At 39.0% G+C, this 18,282-nt stretch overlaps 1 protein-coding gene across 1 annotated transcript; it reads left to right on the plus strand.

Annotated features, from left to right (window-relative positions):
* Nucleotides 1-974: 974 nt before the first annotated feature.
* On the plus strand, nucleotides 975-18,189 carry LOC111332226 (WD repeat-containing protein 70). The gene is made up of 24 exons (XM_088731632.1): nucleotides 975-1,160; nucleotides 1,392-1,547; nucleotides 2,395-2,460; nucleotides 3,947-4,036; nucleotides 4,298-4,377; nucleotides 4,956-5,048; nucleotides 5,653-5,712; nucleotides 6,224-6,286; nucleotides 6,439-6,579; nucleotides 7,369-7,452; nucleotides 8,105-8,181; nucleotides 8,577-8,647; nucleotides 8,935-9,002; nucleotides 10,484-10,522; nucleotides 11,614-11,713; nucleotides 12,396-12,480; nucleotides 12,997-13,063; nucleotides 13,453-13,524; nucleotides 14,558-14,658; nucleotides 14,784-14,863; nucleotides 15,036-15,152; nucleotides 15,552-15,667; nucleotides 16,612-16,655; nucleotides 17,188-18,189. Exons 1-24 carry the CDS (start codon nucleotides 1,121-1,123, stop codon nucleotides 17,273-17,275), a joined length of 1,998 nt encoding a protein of 665 aa, XP_088587758.1. The 5' UTR covers nucleotides 975-1,120; the 3' UTR covers nucleotides 17,276-18,189.
* Nucleotides 18,190-18,282: the final 93 nt, after the last annotated feature.

Here is an 18,282-nt window from a genome sequence, read left to right on the forward strand (position 1 = left end):
TTAGCGATCACGTGCTTAGATACCGCATAGCAACGCCATACTGGAGAGCAAGCACTCCAGTGATCTCAGACAAAATAGAGATCACAGAGGTCTGCATTCAAACAAAGAATACAGCGGATAACAAGTTAAAGGGTATCCCAATTCGAGAAATCTTGTAAGTTTTAATCAACAGCTTCCTTGGAGTGTATCAGCGAAAAACGAATTTTGGTGTGATCTTGCTGCTGATACACTCCGGGAAAGCTGTTGATTACTTCTTACTGGATTTCTCGAATTGGGATAGCTTTTGCCGGACCTGTTATCCGCTTTATTCTTTGTTTGAATGCAGGCCTCTGTGACCTCTATACTGTCTGAGATCACTGAAGTGCTTGCTCTCCAGTATGGCGTTGCTATGCGGTATCTAAGGAAGTGATCTCTAGCTCCAAAAGGCCTATTCGTGGACTGTATTGAACTGTGACAATCATACAGCTGGCAAGATCAAAATAATTTAAGATGTGTACAACTAAACGATTTACCATCTTTATAAAGTATTTTATCTGACGAATACATTACTTTTAAGGCTATTCCATTAAGGTAGTCCATGGAGTAGGGCTCCGCGTTTTGTCACCTCCCGCTCATAAGGGTCCGTTTAAACACATTTTTCATCTGTCTCTCTCTCGGCAGAAACGAAGTGTTCCAAGTCAGTAGTTTTCCCGCCGGTTTGCCTCATTTTTATGCAGTCCGCGTTTGTTTTCTAGTACCTACTCTTTTCGCGCCGTAAATGACGAGAGCGCCTGACTGATTATTATATTTCCGTAATTTCGTAAATCTCTGGTTCTTAATTTGTGATAAATCAAAGTTCGTTTTCTTGGCCTCGCTTAGGGTATTCTGGATCGACAAATCCCCACTAGTGACGATGTTATTTCAATGCAGCGGCTTGTCCTGTCAGGACTGATTGGAACTAAAGAACGAAAACTAATGACTTTCGGTGATTAAGACTTTTCAGCGGATGCTACTACACTGAGAATGCGCATTACATCAAGAAATCCAACATGGCGGATTGACCAGCCATCAAAACATTACAATTTCCTTCAAGTATATTTGTAACGTACTTCTGATTTTCCCCGTCGTGTGACAAAGTGAAATGGAAGATGAGGACCTGGAAGAAATGCGAGCGCTGAGAGGTAAAATTCATTAATAAGAATGTTTTGAGTTCGGGCATCACTTCCATCAGCTTCGATTGAGGTCGAGGCGCATGAAATATGAAATTTCAGCCTCAAAGTTCTTTAATAAACTTTGTGGGACATATTTAAATATCGAGTGTGCAGTGGTAACCAGGAGTTATCAATTCGGTGATGGCTCTATAATGTGCTGTCGCTCAAAAACGTTTTATGTTACTGTTGTCTTGTTGTTAGCCTCATCCAAATACAATCAGTCTAACTCGGTTGCTCACATTTTTCGCCCGTCACGGAGCCGAGAGCAAGACAGGAATGAGAAAATCACGCGAACTGCAGGAGAATCAACACGAGCGACATCAACAGAGCCTTTGAGTGTGTCATCCAAGAGTGGAGGTACATAGGGTGCCATGACAAATAGAATTTCTATATTACTTTTTCTATGTACATATACACTTCAGAGCCTAGCTTCCAAGTTGATTTGCTGACAAAGAGTGAGATTTTTTACTACATAGACTTTGATTGTGATGTCATGGGCATCACCAACTTTGGGGTAAGGGGAGGGGGCAAGTTTGTTGGTATAGGGGTATGAAGACATGACCCTAGTGAAATTTGTGAAAAAATAAAGAAGGGAAGACCTGCATTATTTTTATTAATACTCAATTTGTGCATAAATATGTTTGAAAAATATACAGTGTGAAGGTGTAGTCTGATCGTCCGGGTGAGTGTAGTCCTGAGAAGGACTGTTGTCGGTGGCAGTGACTGATGTTTGGACAACCTGTGCGGAAGTCATCATCAGAGTCAAGTGGAGAGACTACACCTTCACATGTTACCCCTGGGTTCAAACCATTTACTGCAAAATATACAGTATTTAAAAGGAGTAACTCTCAGGCTATCCTTACAACAGGGGCCTCCCTTTTTCTGAGCAAGAATTTCCACTGTTGGAAAGCATTCAGTGCAAGTACAGAGGGAACAAGGAGTAAATTGTAGTTAGAAGGATGATTAATTTTATAGGCACCTAACTTAAGTAGTAGTTTGCTTCCTCAAAATCAACAGTTTAAATCAGAAACCCTAAAATGTGCGAGAAATGATAGTTCCAGCGTGAGAGCATAAGATTAAATTTGCTTGTGTGAGTCTCAAGCTCAATGTATTAGATTTGGGAGCTGTGATTTTGTAGCTAAATGTCTGAACTTCAAAAGTAGTACTGTTGTAATAGTTATTTTGTCTTGTTTTTTTTTTTAAGCTGATTTAATAAAGGAAAGTGAAACTTCAGATTCAATGAAGGCCCTGATGGGATTTTCAGGTTTTGGTAAGTGATTTATATTACTGATATGAAATGAAAGGTGATGAAATTTAAGTGGCTGCAAACATTGTATGCAAATAATTATGTTTTATGCAAATGCTTAAACTGGATTCAGTACCTGGGAGTCCTTGCTTTTATTCCATTTTATTTACATTTTATCCATTACATGTACCTTCTAGGTCTCCTTGTATCTTCCAACTGAAGCAGGCAGTACACTTTGTCCTGAAAATTATTTCCAAATTAGCCCTTTATTTCCTGGGCAGTAATAAAGAGTGAATTTATAATGGTAATTAAACTGAGTGGAGTGCAATTTGGGCTGAAATCATACGCGTGATTTCAAAATCAAATGAGCGCGCAGCGCGAGTTTGATTTGAAATCACAAGTATGATTTCAGACCAAAATTGCACAACACGAGGTTCAGTTACCACTTTATTACATCCATCTTGAAATTGCCCAAATACAGGACTTAGTCAATTAAAATATTTTATTGGTGCAGTGCTGAGCCGGTTTTAAATAATAAGCGGAACTGGAAATGCTTTTACATCTTATTTTGCATGCAAAACAGAAAGACTTTGATGTCATGCGTCAAAAACTCAGTCAAGCATAAAATGATGCGATTTAGAGCAAAAAATGGTGTGATTCATGAAGAAATTGCACCAATTAGAGCCAATCAGATTACAGGGAACACCAGTGATTTCAAAATGGATGTAATAAACATGGTAATGATATTTTAGACTAATCTGTCATCAATATCGTTTTAATTGTTAGTAATTCTCCTCACTGTTTGCCTGACACTTTTTAAAATGTTAGTTTGGAAAATTTGGTTCTGGATTAACAATAATCCCCTAGTTGATAATTTTCTTTATTTGCATCACTTGTTTGCTTGATTTTGCAAGGCTGTGCTCTAAGAAAAAGTGAAGGGAGCTCACTGCTCTGAAACCTTGAAATACAGGTTGCCCAGCATATGAAAAAAACTAAAATTCCTAAGTTGCCCAAGAGCAAAAGTAAGGCGCCAGGGGCCACTAGGGGCCACCAGGGGCCACCAGGGACCACCAGGGGCCACCAGGGGCCACCAGGGGCCACCAGGTGCTGCTAGACCACACCCCTGTATTGTGTTGATATTGTAAGGAGAAATTCTGTCCTGATCACTCTTGGGATTTTAGGGTTAACAGTAATCTACTTGGAAAGACGAAGGGCTAATGCTCAAAATGTCAGCTTTTGTAATCGTTACAGTGGCCAATTTACCATTTCAACTTTGTTGATATGTCCAAATTATATTGAATTATTATATGTTGTTATTTGCCTAGAGATAAAGGAGGAAACTTTAAGAATAATAATACAGTATGTGACTTATAACGTGTATTTAAAGAAGTGGGATTGTAGAGAAAAAGAGAGGTTTCCTTGGCAACCTGAAATAATAATTGATGAATACAAAGCTTCATGTAAATTTGAAATATTTTGTACTTTTCATTACATACGACTGAATTCACAGGAAAGAAGGCAGCAAAACAATTCAGTGTGGATGACATGTTTGAAAAGGCAAGACGAACAGCCAAGGAAATGTCAATTAGCAGACAGAAAGGTACAGTTTGGTGGCTGGGACAGTATAAACAATGTATTAATGAATCATTAGAGATGAGTTAATGTTTTTATCTAATTGTCAATCCAATTGCTTCTATATTTTACAATCACAACAATCTTATTTTTAAATTGCTATCATGCAATTTTCATGGTCTAACCACAGTCCTAATTATTTGTATTTTCAGCACAGTGCAGTGTAGATGAAATGACTAAAATTATAGCCTAGGCCAACTTTAAAGATTTCAGTTTTTCTTGCTTTTAGAATCATTGATGGAAACTATCAACAGTGATGATGAACCTGCTCCTTTTGTCATCATGCCACCATCATATAGCAATGTTGAGGTAATAAAACTACAGTGTATTTTTAATCATGGTTGTCAGTAGCCATAATCAGTCAGTTTGTCAGTAATTCATGTAGTCAATCAGCCAGTCAGTCAGTCATTCATTCATTTGTAGCAGTCATAATAGAAATACTAATATTTCTTGCAACGTACTGAAGGAATATACTTGTCTTAGTCTAACCGCCTCCTGGTTAGCTCAATGGATAGAGCGCTGGACTGTTGTGCGGGAGGTCGAGGGTTCGAGCCCCGGCCGGACCAACACTCAAGGTCTTAAAATAATTGAGAAGAATTTGCTACCTTTCTATAATACCAAGAAATGGTTAGATATTCTAGTCTTCTCGGATAGGGACGAATAAATGGAGGTCCCGTCTCCTGCAGGGTTGGGGCAGGAGACGTTAATTTCCCACACACGAGATTACTGTGTGATGGATGTCCTCCCCTGGAGTGGGATGGGTGGGAGGGTGGACTAGCACGAATGGTTCCTATGTTCCTTTCTAGTCCTTCCCCACTGCAAAAACTTAATGCAGTGAAAATGGACTAAATTAAATTAAATTAAAATTAAAGCCTTTTTTTTTTAAGAAACCAGACAGACACAAGCGTAAAGACGATGATACTGATGATGATGATGATGATGACTATGATGAAAGTGATGATGATGAAACTGATGAGGAGGTAATTCAGTTACAAAGTCCATCTGGTGGATGAGTTTATATCACAAATGTAAAAGCTATTCCACGTCTGTTACATATCACCAATGTGTCTCAATGTTTTGGTCTTAAATACACGTATAAATTAATTTGTAAATCTGAAACTACACTCTACGTTGTGGTGCAAAATAACTTTTATTGACATGTGACTCACGCTCAAGTCTGACGTGACTTAAAATTCGTTACTGAAACCTTAAGCAGCTTGTTATATGACTTAATCTGCGACCAATGTTTAATAGATACATAGTAGATGTTGCTTTTCAGTTCAGTCAAATTAACAGACCAACTAATTGTATGCACCTGGCACTCATGTTATTATTTCATTATATCAACAAAGTTGAAATCGTGGTAAATTGGCCACCGTTACGATTATAAAAGCTGACATTTCGAGTGTTAGCCCTTCGTCATTCACTCCGACAAAGGGCTAACGCTTGAAACATCAGCTTTTATAATCATAACGGTGGCCAATTTACCATAAGATTTCAACTTTGTTGATATATTGAAATTATTTCACGTTATTAGTTTATCAGTAGTAGTTATTTGAGTGTTGGCTTTCCTTTTTTCCTCAGAGTATCGAAAAAAGAATTCCCATCAGTCATGAAATTTCATTGGACCATGGAAACAAAACTGTTGAGTTGTTTGAATGTTAATTCTTATCGAAAATTACATAGTTCTTGTTCAAGATACAGACTATCACTGCCATCTGGCTCTTGAGTCATGAAACTTTGTAATACAAAGAAAGTTGCCCAATTCAGAGGGCTGACATTTTCCACAACTTGAAAATCCGGGAAATCTGCTTAACTCAAGCAATAAAGTTTTCAGAATTTATGTTATAAGAAATGCATGTAGACTGTAAGGAGAAGTTATTTTCAACCTTGGGAATGAAGTGGTTTAAGGGGAATTTTGGAGTCCCGGAAAAAACAGTCTGAGTCTTGAAAAGGTCCTGAAAGAGTCCTTGAAAGTATTTTGTCTCTGAAAAAGGTTATGAACCCTATGTAATGAGAGATTTATTTTGATCAAATTAGGCTGACATTTGATATTTTCCTTTTCATGGTAATCTGTCAATAATCATACAAAGGAGTTGTGATTATTTCGTCACATTCACAACTCATTTGAAATTTGTCTATCTTGTTGTCTTAGGTTTCTGCCCTTGCTTTAGACCCATCAGGATCACGCCTTGTGTCAGGAGGTTATGATTATGAGGTACTGTAAGGAAAGCATTTCCAGCAATATATTTTTGTAATATTTTTATAATATTAAAACATGTGATATAGAAAAGGGTGTGGCTAGAATCATCTTCAATCTCATGATGAGTCTGACATTGATTGACTGTCAGTGTCTGTTGTTTATCTCAGATAAAGTTCTGGGATTTTAATGCCATGGATGCTTCACGTCGTGCCTTTAGAACTCTGCAGCCTTTTGAATGTCATCAGATCAAGTCTATACAATACAGTATCACTGGAGATGTCATTCTAGTTGCTTCTGGAAATGCACAGGTAATTAGGTTATGCTGTCCCACAGGCATTAGGCCATGAGTTTCTTTTAAAAAATGACAATATGTCTTCATATAGAAAATGTACTCAAGTCTCCCTTGGGTGGTATTTTCCTTTAAAGGACCCAAAGCTGAGAGAATCAGAGTACTTGTAGTTTCAGAAATTAAATCAATGACAAACTTAAATTAGGAAATTTGCATTGATGGTATACCACTTGATATGCAAGCAAAAATTTTAGGGCGCAGATTGGCTTAGACTATGTTATTTAGACAGAACAGGTGGTTGAAAATTAGTAAAAAAAAAGAAAAGAAATAAATCCATTAATAGCCTCTAAGGGTAACCAACATATAACTTCTTGCTACAGTTTCACCACTTGTTGAATCTATTATCCTTTAACTTCCAACAATTGATTTTTAAACCTCTAGCCTGCTGAACATTTCCTTATAAATTGATTATGAGGATTTGATGTTGCATGTAGATCAAGATAACAACTTCCACTTGAAAAGTTTGAGCATTCTCGTCACCTATTTGCTGGAAAATGTATGGATATTATAGGGCAAAGTTACATGCTGATCACATCTGTTTACTGTAAGCAAGTAACCATTACAGATGCCTATCTTGTGAAATTTGAGATAAAAGTGTACTCTCTTCTTAATTTTTCAAGTTACACTTGCTTTGTTATAATGGGCTTGTGCATTTCATTTTTGGTCTTTGAAAAAAATTTTTGCTGGTTTAATTTAAAGTGCACTGAAAATCATATGATTATCAGTTGATATGATTTTGTAATTTCAGGCGAAGGTGATAGACAGAGATGGGTTTGATGTCCTTGAATGCGTGAAAGGGGATCAGTATATTGTTGACATGGCAAAAACTAAAGTATGATGATACATTTGTGTTTGTTTGTTTGTTTGTTTGTATTTCTCTAATTGATGAATGATTCTCAGCCCTTTTGATCCCAAAATCTGAAAGCTGATTCTCTTCATGAAGATGATGCATGTCTTTGGCAGCCATTTGTGAGAATTCACCAGGGTTATATGATAACAATTGTTTCAAAATGATGGTTTTACTAATTCTTATGGTATATTTACCTGACCTTGTATGAAAATTTCAAGGAAATTTAATTGAATTGTTGTTTCTGAGAGTTAGAATGTGTATGGCTTATGTTATCATTCAAAATGAAGTCAAATAGGAAGGAAAGAAAGATTGATTAGGAAATTGGAAACACAAATAGTAACATTTATTTTAGTAATAATTAAATTATTTTCAAACTTGTATATGATGATGTCTGGTATGAATTTTTTGATATTTATTGCTATTCTTCACTTCTTTTTTCCAAACCATAACTTACACCCATTGTTTTTTAATTATTTTCAAGCCATTGAAACCTTACACAAGTGATGATCAAAAAACAAAAATTCTTTGAGGGCCATAAATGTGGCAAAACCAACTTACAATGGACACCTTTTCAGTGGCTTTTAATACTTGTCTTTTACATAGAAATGTACACTGTTTGTCACTCTTTTTCCAGGGACATGTTGCTATGTTGAACAATGCATGCTGGAATCCAAAGGTCAAGGATGAATTTATCACATGCAGCAATGATGGGTTTGTCAAAAGTCTTTATTTAGCTGTCCATGCTTAAAATATACAGATCTCATTTTTTTTTTTTTTTTTTTTTTTTTTTGCAATTTGACCACCAATGTCATGTGTTCAAGAAAAAGTGAGTTGGAAAAGATGTACATTTCACCATTTTTTATGCATCTCATGATGAACAAAGAAAATAGGAACAGTTTTGTTAGTACCCTTTATGTTGCTCTATCTTTGTAGTGTGATACTTTATTGTTGCATTGTAATTAAATTTTGAAAGTTCTCACTTAATACCTCTTATTAAGTTTGGAATAATCAGTTTCCTGCCGTCTCTTCGACCCTATAACGATGCTCTGCGTGTGTGAGTCTGTTTTCTTGTAAAGCTCTTTTCTCAACGATTCTTTGTTTTACAGGACTGTCAGAATATGGAACACGGAAAATCCCAAGAAAAATAAAACTGTTATCAAGACCAAGAACAAACAAGGTGAGAAAGTCCCGCGCTTACTACACTACAAGCAGTCCCTCCTTTTCGGCGAAGTCTGTCGCGCAAGTCGCTTTTCGTGCGCAACACTCTCGGAGTTCCGTGGGGCGCGCTAACGTGTTTTTTTTTTTTCACCGATTCTTATTACTCACGAGACTGAACTCGCCGAAAAGGAGGGATTGCTCGTAGTCTACGCACTTACAGTGCCTGCCATATGTCTCCGTAACAAAGAGTATGTCTTGAGTATTATTTAAAATGTACATTTTATTGCAACCTCTGTTGTTATACAGGGAAGAAGACAATTCCGACGCATTGTTGCTTTAGTAAAGATGGACGGATAATTGCTTCTGCATGTCAGGTGAGTTGTGACTACCACATGCACTTGGAATAGTTGAACTGTGAGCAGTTTGTCTTGTTTTTACTTAGACATGAAGGAAACTGAGCACAGACGTTTCCAAGATGCAAGCGGCAGCTGCAAGTAGAGTGTAACTACTTGTGCGGTATCCGATCAAATCAATAGAAGAGTCATTTTGGGCGTGGGCGAGTTGGTCCGTGGACGACTTGAATGCTATTCACTGACACACACACAAAGCTATTTCCGACTGGGTGTCGAAAATAATACAGGGTTTCTTTGGTTTTGCATTACGTCGCCTAGTGATTAGTCGAGAAAACTGGTGCCACTTTCTCACCTAATAATATATATGAAAAAATTTCTCGGTTCTGATTGGTTAAGATGAATGCAGTTTTCAATTAATTCAGTGCAGAAGAGAGTTAATTCAGTGCAGAAGAGGGTTAATTCAGTGCACAGAAAGAAACAAACCAGACATTCTGATTGGTCAGAATGAATAGTCAATGTCAATGTCAAGGTCAATGTCAAGGTCAATGTCAAGGTCAATGTCACTTGCAGGGTTTGAATAAATTATTTTTGCACGTGATGCGCGCGCTTTTCTTCTGCGTAGTTATGAGAAGCTACCTCGTATTTTTCATGTATATTATTAATAGATAATCGCATGATTTCTCGTGCAATTTGGAATAAATAAGCACTTGTAAATTTTTTCAAAGACCACAAATTGCACTCGCCCTACGGGCTCATGCAATTTGTTTGTCTTTGAAAAAATTTACTCGTGCTTATTTATTCCAAATTGCACTCGAAATCATGTGATTACCTTTACTAATCAGATCTACAACTAAAACCAATGGCGGCTTCGTAACTCGCATTTTCCCGCTTAGGAGCGGGTTGCTAGTTTTAGCACTGAGTTCTCATTGGCTCCTTAATATTTTCCTTTGCTCTGAATGGCTGTTTTGAGGTTGAATTTGGTTTTTAAGACAGTTGGTTGAATTGCACTCTAACTACTTTCTGTTGCGCAATAAGGAGTCTTGCTGCTCCGCAGGGGTGGTATGCTCATCCATCGCAGGCTACCCCCCGACATTTCGTCACAGTCCTCAGACAATTCGTACCGGGGGGTTCCAATTACTTTTTCCACAAGTGGCCGCTGACGCTTTAATTGGCGGCTCTGCCCGAAAAAGGGGCTGTAAGGCGAAACCCAAGCTCGAACACCAGCTGCAGTCTAAACAGACAGCGGTAAGAGGTCTTATAGGACAGAGAGGGGCTCTGTAACAATAAATTCAGGATATTGTTTGAGAACACAACAAAATGATCTTTTGTTCAGTTAGAGTTCAGCTCACTAATCGTTCGACCTTTGCATCTCCTGGCAATCGCCTTAAGAAAGCATTAGTTGCATTGGCCAATGATGAGCCTTTACATGTCTACCACAGCACTGTAAATTAAAAACAACTACAACCTTGGTTTATCTTTTTTTATTTATTTATTTTTCTTAGGATGGCTCCATTCAAGCGTGGGATACCAGAAAACCCTTTGTAAGTCTCTTTTTTGTTGCTATGCTGGCACCAATGTCCTCTGCCTCTGCGGGAGTAATCCATGATCACACTCTGAGTAGGTGGTCTGAATACCAATCAGCAACACAGCTATTTTAAGTTGAGAGTCGAAAGTAAAGCGGGATTGCAATAAGTTTGCTTTACTGCGCTATGTGATTGGTCTAGTAAACTAGCGCTACCTTCCGATCCGAGCCTTTTACACCCTAACATCCTTGTGCATGGTCTCCACACTGTTCCCCACGGAGTTCCTAAGGTGCTTGTTCTCGATGCCTGAACAGTTGAATAATCAGGAATAAGTCGTCAATTAAAATAATTCATTTCGAGCTCAAAATATAACAAAACCAAGATGGCCGCTATAGGAAATAAAAATGAGATGGACGCACACGGTCTTCAGCGGCGAATCCATAAAAGGGCGGGAAAACGAATGATATTTCAAAAAAATCCTTCTCTAACAGTGCTTACCTGGATCCTGAATTTGTTCACGTATCACGAGCCTCTCGTGTTGGCGATCATTTCCTTTATCCTCATGACCTTAATGTTTAAATCAGCAGTGATACTGAAAGGTAAAATTAGATGCCACTCACTCGTCCGGGTTAAAGAATTAAACAATCTGATTTAGGACTAAAACACCAAAACAAAACAGAAAAGAAAGAAAGTTTAAAATCAATATCGTCACTCGCGTTTCCCCAGCGTGAGTACTGACTCTCATTGGCTCCTTAATATACTTTCTTCTTTTATCAACGGACTATTGTCATTACTTGATTACACTGCAGGTCTTACAAAATAGAATTGCACTCCAACCAGGGGCGTAGCCAACCTATAGGCTCGTAGGCCCGGGCCCACAATTTTTTACCCCTGCTTGACTTTTATGACACGAGTCTTGCAAAAATGTTGCGTCAAAAATTGAATTTTCTTGGGGAAAAGTCCTACGACAAGTCGAAAGCTGGCTACACCCCTACCGTCGGTGAAGTAACGAATGCTATGGTCGAAATTTCTGTCGCATAAAATAAGCACTGACTGTCATTTACTCTTAACATAATGCATTTCTCTGAATATAAGTTTTACCTCAACAGATCCACACGACATACATTCAGCGAACTGCGCATGCACTGGGTAGTGACACATCGTGTCTGTCCTTCTCCCATGAAGGAAACTCTCTGGCTTCTAGAGGAGGTAAGAGTAAGGCTGTACAAAATGGAACTTACTGGGGAGGGGAGGGAGCAAAGGGGAATTTGACTACCTTTCGACTTCATGATTTGGCGATTGAACTATTGAAAGCATCAATATTATTGTCATATTGACGTTGCTCTGTTGTGGAGTATTTCATCCCTTGTTTCCTGTGCAAGAAAAGACCACCTCTTAAGCTCTATCATAAATTTTACCCACAACAAAGGCTTTTTTGGCTCTTAACCCCTTCAACCCTAACGTCAGTATGCATATTCCCCATACTGTTCTCTAAACATTTTCTAAGGTACTGACACGGAGAATTTGGTTAACGATCAATAACTTGTCGTTGGTGATCATTTCCTTGATTCTCCTGACCTAAATGTGTGATTCAGGGGTGTTACTGTAAGGAGAAATTAGATATTGGACACTCTCAGGGTCAAAAGGTTCAGGAAAATTGCGAGTAATATATTTGGTCTTCAATCATCATATTAAGTTGTTTCTTCATGGGTTTTTTATTTCCTTTTTCTGAAATTCGCTCCGTTAAGAGAGCAATTTTTGAAGATTTTATCGGGAAGAATGCTTGACTGTTAGATTACTTGATTTGGAAAACAATGCGCCCATTGCTTGATTGTCATAAATACTTCATTTGGTGATTCTCAAGAAGCTGACTTTGAATTATTGATTGCAGGTGACGATACTTTGAAAACCTGGGATCTGAGGAACTTCAAGGACTATCTTAGTGTCGCCATGAATTTAACAAACTACTATCCACAGTGAGCCTTCATTGATAGTTTTCAGTATTTATGTACAACTCTGTAAAATGATTAGCTCCGCAAGTGGGGAAGATAAAGTGAATTAGCGGGAGCGGTAGAGCTTACAGGGAAAGTGCCTGTTCAAAGGGCGTCTTGTTCTCAGTAGGGCGCTTTTCGATTGAGAGTCGTCAGAGTCTTTATGAAAGAGATCACAACAGCCAATCATAAAGAAGGTTAACATCAAAAGGAGCCAATGAGCGTTCAGAGTAATTACTTGAAGGCTACCTGTGATTGGTCGAGCGTATGGCGCGAGTTTGCTAGACTTATTATGGAGCGTATTGAAGAAAATCCATTGCAATAATGCATTACGTTCTGAACTCTGATTGGTCACAAGAATGGGATTACAATCCTGTATTTCTTTCCACACCCAATTTAAAATTGCTCTAAATTGATGAACCGGTTTGACAAACCTCGCGAAATAAGCAAAGCGGGGGAGTAAACAAAAGAAAATTTGTCAGGTATCCTTTTGTTTCTCAGGACGTCATGTTTATACAGCCCAGACGACAAGTTGATAGTAACTGGAACATCTGTGAAGAAAGGACAGGTGAGTCTCGTTCGACATTGTACTTCTTCATTCTCTGGAAAAAAAACAACAACAAAAACAACATGCAAACTACCGTAGAGATAAATTCAGCTCAGATTATAGAAGATGGAAAATTTTAGCTTGGTCGAAAGATGCTGATATACTTGTCAACACTATGGACATGCTAGCATTCTGGCAGGCCCTCAGCGAGAAGAGACGTTGAAGGAGCCTGCGAGCGACGAGCAGCGGTTGTGTATTTATTGTTCTTTGTCTGACCCTCGCTGTGTTTTTGTCGCCGAGATTTATTTTCCCGTTTACTCTAACGGCGAACCTTGCAGAGGCTGTAGAAGTGCCTAAGTATTTGCTCAAAAGATTAATCTAACCAGGTTTTCTTTTTTTTTTGTTCTTAGGGATCAGGTCAGCTGGTTTTCCTGGAAAGAGACTCCCTGCGAAAACTGTACGAGTTTGATGTGATGGAGTCAGTAAGTTACTCTTGTTGTTGCTCTTGAACTTGTGTCGTTAATTATTCGGTAGCTAGTCCAACCGCTACCAGGCTGGACTCTGCATTAGGGTTCGAACCCAGGTCAGGATGTGATGGCGTAGCATCCCGTCAAGGAAGAGGGTGAAAAAGTGTCCTGGTTGCGTCTTCCGACAGAAACCGCGGTAATGATTGGCAACCATCACTTCTATCATCCTTTATCTGAGAATTCATCGTGGAAGTAAAAGAAAGAGATTTAAACTTTTGAAACTTAATGCATTTGGTTTTAATACATGTGAATTGCTTGCTGTTTTCCAGAAAAACTGGTTATATGTACAAATGCAGCGAAATAGTCTTGTGTTCGAGCAAACTTGAAGTGCTCTCAGTGTTGAAGTCATTCGGCATCGCCCTAATCTTCCCTCACTCGCGCTGCCATCTTTAAGGGTTTGATATAGAAGTAAATTTATCTCGAACTCCTCCCTTACGTTTTTCTTAGCGTCGGAATTTTTGCTTGATTTTGCTCAGAGTTCTCATTGGCTGTTTGGTGATATTTACCTCTTCTTCTCCCTATCTTTTGTCATAACTTCTGTTTTCGATTTGCAACACTCAACAGAAAAACGCCCTTGCCCTCACTGTCTGTTTGGTTTTATAACATAACCAAAGTAAAGCGCGCGCTCTGATTGGTCAATTTAGCATCCCTCATTTGCCCATGGGTGTACGCTGCTGACGTGAGCAAATGCAAAGACTACTTTTACGCGCGCGCTTGTCTTTTCTGGTCGCGTAAGATTTGTTAAATAAAAGGGAACTCTTTAGCTACAATGTATCAATGTTATGTTATAAAACAAATGGTAAACACCACAGCGTACACTATTGAGTTATGGATGCACTTGGGAGGTTTGCTAAGCACTCAAGAAGCTAGAGTCGCTCTCGGCTATCGCCTCGAGCGACTCTTACGCTTCTCTCGTGCTTAGCAACCTCCCGCGTGCATCCATAACTCAATAGTGTACGCTGTGGTGTTTACCATTTGTTAATTTCAGAGTGTCGTTAGTTGCTTATGGCACCCCAAGTTAAACCAGATTGTTGTCGGTTGTGGGAATGGCACTACCAAAGTATATTTTGACCCCGAGAAGAGCAACAAGTGAGTTGGCCTTTAAACTGATTCTTAAGCTTTAGTTTTCGTTGCTTACGTTTGTTGTGTTTATAGTTCTTTAACGTGTTTCTTCTTAACATTGATTCCCTCGTTGTTTTTGATGAATTTTAAAGGGGAGCTAAACTTTGTGCCGGAAATGTGAAAAGAAAAGTCGCATCTAAAGAGATGCCTTTGAAAGATCACATTATCACTCGTAAGTATAATTCTATTTATTCTAACTGGATAGTTTTTCAGTTATGAATTGGAGAGATTCCAATGAAATTACAAAAGTTGATTAAATGCGATTCCACGTCCCTAATTCTAATTAAGTTAGTTCATTTTATCTGTTACTAAAATAACAATATTTTTTTTGTCTTGTATTATAGCACATTCATTACCTATGTTCCGTGAAAAGCGATTTAAAAATAAGAAAAAGGTGAAAGAAGCAGACCGAAAGGACCCTCTCAAATCACACAGGCCAGATCTGCCAGTCACTGGCCCAGGTGAGCGTTCAAGTTTCTTCTAAGCGCATATCATGTATTCACAGAGGTCAATCACAACACAAGGGAATAGATTAGAGTGGAGCCAATGGAGACTCACGTGACCTGCCTTATGCGTTGGAAAACACGAGTGACGATGTCTTGATTGGTTGTAATTTTGTGCCTAATTGTGTGGGATGGTGGCGTGAGGTGTCTGGACCAATCACAGAGCGCGGGAAGGCAAAACCAAAGCAGTCCTAGATTAGTTTGGGTTCTCAACTGGATAATTTTCTATAGCAAACTGAGTTTTGATAACAACTATGTATTTTGATAAAAGGAGCCTCTAAACCTGCATAGGAAGCACTTGAGCACAGACAGGTGTGACACGCTTGCGAAAATTGATGTTGTGGCTATTTTTTCCAGGCCATGGTGGTAGAGTTACATCTGGTATGTCATTGTCAGCTTATGTGGTTAAGAACATAGCACTGGAGATGAGAGATGATTCGCATCCTCGTGAGGCCATCCTCAAACACGCAAAGGTATACAATGTAGCTCTGCTTTGTTCTTTCTTTGCCGGAAAAGTCAGTCAGTTCGCCTGTCTGCACGTTTCCTTGCGTTTTATGTAGCTTAATGTCCGTCTATCTGCTAAGATGAAAATCATATATTTGAACTGCGGTTAAAGAAACGCCTATGACAACGATCTTCGCAGTGAGGAGCACTGTTTAAGCAATAGTGAAATTAAGACCTGAAAAAAATTAAGACCAGTACAAGATTCGAACCCAGTTGGTAGAGCACTGCACCGGCATCGTAGAGGTCATGGGTTCGAATCCCGTACAGGCCTGAATTTTTTTCAGGTCTTAATTTCACTATTGCTTAAATACTGCTCCTCACTGCGAAGATCGTTCGCATATGCGTGTCCGTCTGTCTGTCTGTCGCTCGGTCTGTCGATCTTTTGATCTCTTTCTTTCTGTTTTTATATATTAGCTCATTCACACCTGTCTTTGTCTGGTTGTCTGCACACATGGCTGTCTGCATCTGTCTTTCTGCACAACTGTCATCGTGACTTGAATGTTTTGGTTCTGTGTCTTGCTTTGTGACAGTCTGGCTCTTTCCCTCTATCCGTCTTTCTACCTGTTCGTCTTTCTGTCAAAATTTTCCCGATTCTCTGTCTCTGTTACTCTTGCCTGCCTGCCCGCCTGCCTGCCTGCCCGCCTGCCTGCCTGCCTGCCTGACTGTCTGGTGTCTGTCTGTCTGTCTGTCTGTCTGTCTCTCTGTCTCTCTGTCTCTCTGTCTCTCTGTCTCTCTGTCTCTCTGTCTCTCTGTCTCTCTGTCTCTCTGTCTCTCTGTCTCTCTGTCTCTCTGTCTCTGTCTCTGTCTCTGTCTCTGTCTCTGTCTCTCTCTCTCTCTCTCTCTCTCTCTCTCTGTCGGTCTGTTTGGAGAAAAGTGTTTGTGCCCGTCTTACTTCATGTTTTTCTGTCCTCAGGCTGCCGCTGAAGATCCTTACTGGGTGTCACCAGCATACGCACAGTAAGTTTGATACAATTTGAGCTCTTGGCTCCTGGTTTTACCAAGTTTCGGTGCAATTATCGAACGTAGATATTGCGGCAACTTTTTGTCAACGTCAGTTCTAACTGATGATTTTCAATAACGCACTAAGTACAGAGCGTGATGTTTCGGGTTATTGTGTTCTGGTCTTAAGCCGGACAGTAAGATATCAGGGCCGAATTGTTCAAAGCTGGGTTAAGATAGCCAAGGGTTAGTGTGAAATTTGATTTCGGATCTGAAAGCTTTAAAAGAAAATTCAATTTAATTATTATTGCCTACAATTTGATGATTGGATGCTCCAAAATGAATAGGGAAATTATCCCAAAAAGGCTCTTGAATAAAGAAATAAGGAAATCTGGATTAAAATTTAACCCTGGGTTAGGGTTAATCGGTCTTCGAACAACTGGGCCCACCCACATTATGATCTCTTGTCGGACACGTGACTGTCACGATGCTGTCGATCACATTAAATAACTTGTAGTATCTCCGTAAAGGCCTGTCTTTTTTCTCGTAGTACCCAACCCAGAACTGTCTTCCAAGAAGAAGAGGAAGATGACGAAGATGAAGAAGAATCTCAAAGAAAAAAGATGAAATTATTGTAGGATATGTGATGAAGGCAGAATAACACAGCGGACGTCTCGTGACGTCATGAAAAAATCTCTTTTGTTTTGGAGGCGGGGGGGGGGGGGGAGGATGGGTTTGATCATGACGGCCGTATGAGTGAGGGCAACACAAACAAGAACAGCAAAAAAATCATATTTGAGATTTTTACGCCTTTAGAACTGAAAACCAATAAAATTGAGAAAATCAATCAACGTTCGTTTGCCGTGATATCTCTTTCCTACCACATTCAAAGGCTTGTTGAAGTTTTGAATCGGAGGCTGTTTGCTTATTTGGGATATAAAATTCTTGATGACGAATTTTCTTGAGACCGAAGAGCTATGCTCTGATGCGTATTTTTGTGCTGTTCTTGTTCTCAGATACTGACTGGAACCAAATACGTTTACTGCGAAATCGCGCGGCAACTGTTATATTTTCGTTTTCGTTGACTTCTCAACTCCTTTGAGAACCAGAGTCAGCTGCGAAGTAGAGAATATCTCCTATTCACAATATAGCGTAATGCCCTTCTTAGCTCACAAACGAGTAGAAGGCAGAAGTTCAGTTGTTCAGACGATCTAAGTTGTTCAGTTGTTCAGACGATCCAAGGCTTTGCTGCACCTTGATTTCGACTGTATCTCCTCTCAAACATTAACCAGAAGGGAGGAAGATTTTAAGTGTAATTAGTGTTAATAATTAGACGATATTAGAGTACCACCTTGTTTTTTAGAATTTTAAGCTTTTATCGTTTTAGACTTGTAAGTAGTAAGTAGCGATATGATTTTAGCTGGGTATATCCTATTTATTCTCTAATTCACTAGTTATCTTACTTAATTATTTAGACACGACCCCACTAGCGAAGTGTCGCTTTAAATACTTATCGTGTATAAATAAAGATTATTGATTGATTGATTGTTAATGCGTTAATCCCTGTTGTTATGGTGATAGTGACGTAAGCGGAATTTGTCTGTCGAGTTTGCGACAACTGATTAAGAGGTCTGAGCGCGATTTG

Source organism: Stylophora pistillata, chromosome 8, assembly GCF_964205215.1.
Source record: "Stylophora pistillata chromosome 8, jaStyPist1.2, whole genome shotgun sequence".
Taxonomy (NCBI): domain Eukaryota; kingdom Metazoa; phylum Cnidaria; class Anthozoa; order Scleractinia; family Pocilloporidae; genus Stylophora; species Stylophora pistillata.

Excerpts from the sequence above, each read along its gene's own strand:
- LOC111332226 (XM_088731632.1), top strand. The coding sequence starts at position 1,121 with ATGGAAGATGAGGACCTGGAAGAAATGCGAGCGCTGAGAG. Across the intron at positions 1,161-1,391 it reads AGAAATGCGAGCGCTGAGAG|CCTCATCCAAATACAATCAG; the intron begins GTAAAATTCATT and ends TCTTGTTGTTAG. Across the intron at positions 2,461-3,946 it reads GATGGGATTTTCAGGTTTTG|GAAAGAAGGCAGCAAAACAA; the intron begins GTAAGTGATTTA and ends CTGAATTCACAG.